Source organism: Aptenodytes forsteri, unplaced genomic scaffold (genome assembly GCF_000699145.1).
Source record: "Aptenodytes forsteri isolate BGI_AS27 unplaced genomic scaffold, ASM69914v1 Scaffold366, whole genome shotgun sequence".
Classification (NCBI taxonomy): Eukaryota; Metazoa; Chordata; class Aves; order Sphenisciformes; family Spheniscidae; genus Aptenodytes; species Aptenodytes forsteri.
The window spans coordinates 931255-939076 of NW_008794621.1; the positions used below are offsets into that span (position 1 = coordinate 931255).

Consider the following 7822-nt stretch of genomic DNA (forward strand, 5'->3'; position numbering starts at 1 on the left):
GGTGACACCAGAGACAGGGAAGTGGGGCTGCCAGGGGACATCATGATGACGTGCATTGTTTGTATATGCAGGCATGAGGGTCTGTGCCTGAGCCCCCACCATGGCACAGCAGCTGTAGGAGCTTTGGAGCAGACAGGACAGAAGGCAGTGGTCTGAGTGCCGTTTCTGCACTGACATAGAGCCCCAAACCCAGGGCCACCAGGAGTACCTGCCTCTCCTCAGCTAAGGCAGTCACCGGGGAGGAGTCCGCACAGGTGCTGTAGTACCATGGTATAGCACAGATGCATCACTAGAGAGTCCCCTACACCAAACTCATCTTTCTGCTGTCACTTGCAATCTCTTTGGGATCCCTGGAAACATTCAAGGTCAGGGTGGACGGGGCTCTGAGCAACCTGATCTAGTTGAAGATGTCCCTGCCCATGGCAGGGGGGTTGGACTAGATGACCTTTAAAGGTCCCTTCCAACCCAAACTATTCTATGATTCTATGATTTTTCACCACCTTGGACAATATCAACAAAAATGCGTGTGACAAAAACCAAAGGAGACTATTGCCTACAGCTACAGTTTAATCTGAGTCTATTACAAGACAATCTTATGGTCAGATATCTTAGTTCATTACCTACGTCCTTTCAGCTGGAAGTTTCCTACAATACCAGTTTAATCCAGCCTATTTTACTTTGGAGTAGGAATGAATACAACTAGCTACCATCAGTATCTTTCAGCCAAGTGGTCCAAAGGTAGAAACTTGGATTTATAACAAGTGAAAATGTTGTAACACAAATGCTTGCCATCATCTGCCATCTAGAGACCCAGAAGTTAAGCATTTATGGACATCAGCCAAAAGGAATAAAACAGTAACAAAGCTATTTTTTTGCCTTCTGCGCTGAGCATTTGGCACTACTGCAGATACGGCTTGTGTGAAATGTCTCCTGTCACCAAAGTCAGGAAACAACGTGAGACACCTTCCCATCTGCTGCATTCATGCAGAAACAGGAACATGTGGCTCTGATTTATTTTGCAATTATCTCGAATGCCCAAGGAAGTCTTCCTTCATAATTCTTTCTTCTCTGACACCCAGGTTAGTATCAATTCTTACCTAAGAGCTGTGCCAGAACTGAAGGTCACACTGATCTAAACTCTTCAGAGTCTGAAAGCTTCTATCAACTTGTTAATTAAAAAAATAAACAAACAAAAGAAGTACAAAAGGGGACATAGTTGTTCGAGAGTGAGTAAGTTTTCTGGAGGACCTCCTTTCTGGGTGTCCTACTACAGAAAAAGAAAATTAATTCACTGAAACCATTGAAGAGAACTAAATCCCCATCTTCTGAAAACCATACGCTCAAAAAAGTACTCAGAATCAGCAGTCAACAGGCTTTTTATTTGACTGGCAAATAACCTGAACAAATTATCTACAAAAAATACAATTTTATGTTATACTTACAGGGTGATCTGCATCCAGCTCAGATCCATACATCAAAACTCTCTGTGAGCATTTGTCTAATTCAGATATCTTCCTGGGGAACCAAGGGACACAGTCGAGATCTGTAGAAGACAGAATGTGAGTTGAATGTACTGGAGTGTAAGACTACGGAGATACCTGTGCAAAACGTTTGTCAGTGTCTAAACCAAGTGATACAAAAACAGCCTTGCCTTCTTCATCAGTCCAGATGTTTTCTGGTGGATTGAGAGATACAATATTAGTTTGAAACTTGAGCAACTGGATTAGTTCATTAAATTCTTTCTTACTGCAGTCACAGTCCACAAAAATTTCCACCTCCGAGTTCCTTCTCTTCGATTTTCGTGATTCAATATGAACCATACTCACATGTTTCTCCTGTGGAAAGATGAAATAGCATATGAAATGCAGACATACCAGCTAGAAGGAGAATACTGATGGCATGTTCCTCAGGAAAGTTTTTCCCAGTTATTAAAAGATGTTTTCATTGAAAGTACTCACTTTGGACCTACATAACTGGTTAGTGATGCTTAATAAATAAGACAGACAAAAAAATCTGTATACTGAATGTAAAAATAATACTATTGTGTTTAATGAAGAAAGTTAACTAATGATTTAATTTTATCTAACAAGGCAATCTTTTATAAAGGACAATATTACTTTATAATTTTTAAAAAGAAAAAAATTGTAATGCAATTGTATATTTACCTTTGTTAAACATGAAATCCAGTTTTACTAGGCAATGTGCATAATAATACTGTTAATTTAACTGCATTTGAGTGTGTTTACTTAGACGCTATTAAATGTGTGCTACTTCAGCATCTCTCACGAACACAAGGGAGAAAATATTTTTTAAGGATAACTGTGTATCAGTCCTCATCTACCTTTGTTGCAGCAATTATGAATTACCTGAAGCAGTAATAGTAATAAAATCTAATTCAATTTATTCTCTATTATAATGTCCCCATCAAAACTAAACACGAGTGTGTAAATAGTTCTAGCATTAAAATTTTCCTATGGGGTATCTCTCCCACCACAACTACTGGTCTGCCAAGGGTGTTGTACAATGACAGACAACCATGACGTGTTATGGCTGACCTGATCGAGTGTTGTGATAGCCTTGCTTCAAAACAGGAGGTTGGACTAGATGATTACTTTCAACCAGTATTTCTATTGACTCTTTGATTTTTCCTTTTTTCGTCAGACACAAACTATCTGTTACTTCTCACAACTATCCTTTCACTTACTCACTGAAGCCAATAAAACATTTTTTGACTTCCAAATGGGGAGAACTCTGCGCTTGTACTTCCACCTGCCTGCTGTATTTTGCAGAAATGTCCGTTTCAGGTGAAGGTCCCCTCTGGTACAGCCAACCAGCAGTCTCTGCTTTTACACCTCTGGATCTACGTACATAATTCTTTAACTGGCATGCTCCATAAGGTATGCATACAGTGTATCTCCTTAGCTAACCCATTCACATAACAAATTCAAAGAAGGAAAACCCTGTATGTGCTGAGGGTTTTGAATCTGCTATTTGTAAACTGGCAGATTACAAAGCCAAGCAGGATCATTTTGATGATCTGCTCCTGAGTAACACAGGCCACGGGGCTCCCCTGTGTGTTTTCAGCTGACACAGAGCTACCAGTTTTAGGCATTCTCTTGGGAAGTCGGAGAAGTGGCTTTGATCTACCCTAGATTGAGAAGAGAACAAAACCCTGCGCTCCCCCTCACGGTACTCAAATAGTTAAGTGACTCCGTGAATGGGGGTGATGTCTCTGTAACATCTTCCAGCCATGTTTTAAGAGACCAGAGTCAGTTATAGGCCCATTCCCAGGAAGGGGGAGTTGACGTGTAAATCCAGGACTTCAGGTATGAACCCATTCAAGTGTTTAAGCCAGAGCTGCAGTTAGACAGTTAACCCTTGGAGAGAAGCTGCGTTGAAAACATGATTCCTGCAATTCCTACCAGCTTTCTGTCAAACACCCTGGTTCCTGGCAGCCTCCCTCCCAGGGATCTAACACCCCCTTTTCCCTGGCTGGGAAATCTAGGTATCTACATCAGCCTTGGGAATCTGCTCCCAGAGCAAGCTCCTGTGAGTTAAGATTGGTAATGCCCAGTGGTCCCACACGTACACCCCTCTGATGGTTTGGCATTAGAAGTAGACCCCAAGCCACCTCCTAACATTCTCTTTACTGCACTGCACGGACTGAACAACCTAAGACTTTTATCGTACTGCTTTGCTTTAACTATCCTCAGACATGCCTCCAAGCCCTCTTCAACTTACTAATAAGGCAAGCAAACTACATGCAGTACCAGCAGTCTGACTGAAAACCACCGATTGCATGGGGATCTATATGGGAACCAATGCTTCACAATTTACGTTCTAGTCAGACACATAAAGCCTTGACCCTGCAAGCACTTAAAGGTGCATTTAACTTCATGACCAAACATTGTCCTGCGGCAAGGCTGCCACCACCACCTGATTGTATGTAATTTAGATTCTGAACTGCTTTCTGAAAGTGCCTCCTTTCATTGTGGCCTGCACAGACAACTTCAAATCTAATTTACAGTATTGAGAATCGCACATCGGAAATCTAAAGCAAATGGTGTGAAAATCAGCATCACTGTTAAACTTTATTCCAGAAAACCCTTCACGAGCCCAAAATGCTTTGTTGAATGGTCCATAAAATTTTAAGTTACTTTTATTCAATTCTGCAGGGTATAACTGCACTCTATTCCTTCCACCACAGTCCATTAGATTTATACCAACAAACAACCTGACCTCAGTAGCCTTCCTCAGTCCAGTCAGCGTAATGATTTGTAAGGTTTACCTGGAAGAGTCGGAGAGCCTTCACCAATCCACCAACTTCATTCTTCAAGGAAAACACCACAGCTGTCTTTCCACCTTCAGAAACAGATTCACCTTTCCCGTTTCCCTTATTCCCTTTCTTTTCCTCATTTTTCCCAGAACTCGATCTGTTTAGCTATAAATGGATGAAGAATAGCATCATTTCAGATGCAAATGGGCGTTTCCTAAAATTAAGTCTTTTTAGGCAAAGATAAATTTTTGTTAGAAAATACCTGAATGTAACTCACCTAGACTTAATTTAAAAGGTAATGTATTTACTTGAAATCAGTATCACAGGTCAAAAGCTGCTGTTAGAGATGACTGTGTAAGAGGCCAGTCCATAAAAAAAGCATAAGGAGAAGTATATGAATGTTTGGGATACAAATATGATGATATTATTAGGGCAATGCTATCATTAGTAATAAACATGAACCAAACGGAGATGGTCTGAATTACTGCAAAGCTTGCAGTGATGCTATTCTAACCTGAATACTGCTGCAAAATCACACTGCAAAATTGCAGTAATGCTATTCTAACCTGTACCAGTCAATTCATGATGATTTATACTGGTCTGTATTTTTGTATTAGCCATTAAATTTAAAAAATAAAGTTTATGTTCCCTGTTGTACCACAATTAATGTTGTCATGTAATGTCATTTTTCCTGAGAAAGCAAAACCTCTGTTGATTATACAAATGAGAACAGAAATACAAGCTTAGACTGTACCTCCCTTGGAAGATAAGCTGGCTGAGGAACTCAAAAAAATACAGAAAATCACACCATCCTTGGCCACTCCTACATTCTTCTCACAATTTGGGGGTCAAAGACTGCTTTAAGCCAAATTTCAGCCAGCATTTTCCAAAAAATTTAATTTTATTAGCTTAAATCTTGTTGAGACACCAACAGTACAGTTTTTATAGACAATTTTTATAAGATTGACAATGATTTTCAAAAACCAGCCTGCATTTTCCAATGCCCAGGTTGTGGCTCCTGGAGAAATGAAATCTCCAGTGAGCTGCTAACTGCTTTTTCTAAAACAGTATCATCCATAATATAGTCACTAAAAAAAAATGTAAAGATAGAAATTAAGAATCATATACAACTATTCCACATGGATTAAGTTTTTTCTTTGGTAAACTGTAAAGCAGCATGAAAGGAAAATAACCTGGTAACAGATGAAGTTTTTAAACAGGTCTCCCAACACTTGATAACAGCCAATTTAAAAAATAACCTGGTAACAGATGAAGTTTTTAAACAGGTCTCCCAACACTTGATAACAGCCAAGTTAAATCTGTATTCTTATTTTTTCCTTAAAGGTAGGTTATCCCACTCGCATAATGTCTGTGGACCTGTGCCAATGGACTTTAGCAAAGAGTCTCCTGTGCTTCTAGAAGATTTTACAAGAGTTCATCAAGTGCTCCGTGACCCAGCAGAAAATTAGTAAGCTTCAGCCTGATTCCTTTTCAAACTGGATTATGTAAAATGATTTTCTTAAAAATGGATATCGCTGACAGTGATGAGGTATTTGCATCACATCCATCTCAACGCATATACATGGTTCATGTCAAACTGGTTTACCTTTTTACCTGATCCTAATCCACTCTGGAATATCCACTGAATAGAGAGCCCGCAGCTCCCAAGTCAGCTCCCACTGGATCTACTGAGATTTTTTTTAAAGGTGCAAGAATGCACTGAATTAAAAAGAGGGCTAGTTAAAATGCATCATCTTACCAAAAGCCACTCTTTAAACAACACAGGTTAAACTAGCCACACTTAAACTACTTACTGGACATGCTAAAAAGTCTCTGTGCTCTTTTCTCATCATTTACTAGACTACACAGAAACAATCTGGAAAAGCAATTATGTTTGCGGAATGATATATGAAGGGTTTCAAACACATTTATTTTTTAGTAGTTGAGCTTATATGATTCTGCTCGGTAGGAGGTTTGCTCAGGGATAGCTTAGGAGAAGGTCACTTTTGCTTTAACTTCAGTAATATTTGGGATTTGGCTGAGCCCTTTGCACATACATCAAGTACACAACCTCTGCATGAAGTCACAAAGATGCTATTTTTATAGCATCTGTGATTTTTTTCACTGTGTGCTGCTTTCTGGAAGCTATGTTACGAGGATCATGTATTCAACTGAGTGTCTGAGAATCTCAATACCATCAATTCCTCTGGGAAACAAGAGCACTTGGCACCTTCCAAGACTGTCACGGGTTCCCTAATACTCTCAAGGGAGCACTACCTGAAGTGATGACTGAAAGCCTGTCTCAGGCATTTGAGAACTAGATTAGCTGATTGTTATGAGCCCAGTAGAAGAGGCTGTGATATTGCAAGAACTCAAATCTTATCAGCCATCCTCATTAGTATACTTCATAACTAAATAATGACTAGCAGATCAACTTTCCTAATGAAAATGAATTATCTGGAGCAAGCGCAAGTACTCAGGAAAAAAAGTCATCTATAGCAGAACTCAGTGAAGAAAGTAACTCAAATATAAAGACAGTAAAGCAAATTTATCCCATTTAATTCAATATTTCCAATAGAAGCAAAGCATGTACAAATAGGGATATTTCACCTTTTACTATAAAGACAACAGGCCAGTTCACAACTGGTACAAACTGGTGCATTCTGTTGGTTCTACTCAAGTGATCTGAATCTTCCTGTGTTGCAAAATTTTATAGGAGGCAAAGTCTTCATAATCCTAAATATTTCACATATTCAGAGCAGGTTATGTTATTAGTACCTATTAACATTCTTTATTCTTATCAAAGTGCACCTATTCAAATACATTTACCTGTAAGCATACAGAAGTTTATCCCGTGCTTGAAATCACCCAACCACCTGTTGCACCCGTATCTTACGGAGAACTGTTTCCACCTCCGGACAGGGTTTTCAGCAGGGAAATTGCACACCCCCTGTATGAAGCTCCCAGGCGTACTCACGCCCCTGCTAGCTGGCAGAAGCTGGACAACCTCAAAGGCAGCTGCTCAGTGCCATAGGCACCAAGGCAGTGTAAGCGCATGTGATTTGCGTATTGCCAAAAACAAACCGTGCTGCGAGGTTTGTAAGTGCCTTGGAAAGGCAGATTCCACTGACACAGCACTAGTGCGCGTAGTCGGCGGGACCCATCACAGGCTTTCAAAATTCAAGCATTTAAAAACACCCGAACTGGACCCCAGTGATTTTCTATTATTCCAATAGCAATACGGTTAATTTCTGTAAGCAAGGCTTTCATTTCTAACGAAACTTCCACTATTGTTTGAAAACACACTGAAGGCTGCGTTTTGAATGAGGACCGATTAGACTGCACAGTTAGTTTCATCGGCCCCTCTAACTGCTGAAAAACTGTTCACCTGACCTTAAAGTTCAGAGGAAGGGAGACGGCTCCCTGGCACCGGGCCCCCCGGACGGGCCGGCTGAACCCGACCCACCTCGCAGCTCCCCCGACCAGCGGCTCCCCCCTCCTGCCCCCGCCGCCGCGGGGGTCCCCGCCGGGGGTGGGCCCGGCGGA

The 7822-nt window shown here is 40.7% G+C and overlaps 1 protein-coding gene across 1 annotated transcript in view; it reads right to left on the reverse strand.

The window, feature by feature from the left end:
* TPH2 (tryptophan hydroxylase 2) overlaps window positions 1–7114 on the reverse strand; it is a gene marked incomplete at its 5' end in the record, with an annotated part of 51334 nt that extends 44220 nt beyond the window's left edge. The window contains 4 exons of the mRNA XM_019470464.1: window positions 1443–1543; window positions 1652–1835; window positions 4289–4441; window positions 7106–7114. Coding sequence (XP_019326009.1) covers window positions 1443–1543; window positions 1652–1835; window positions 4289–4441; window positions 7106–7114 — 447 coding nt within the window. The remainder of the gene's footprint in view (window positions 1–1442; window positions 1544–1651; window positions 1836–4288; window positions 4442–7105) is intronic.
* Between the last annotated feature and the right edge of the window lie 708 nt (window positions 7115–7822).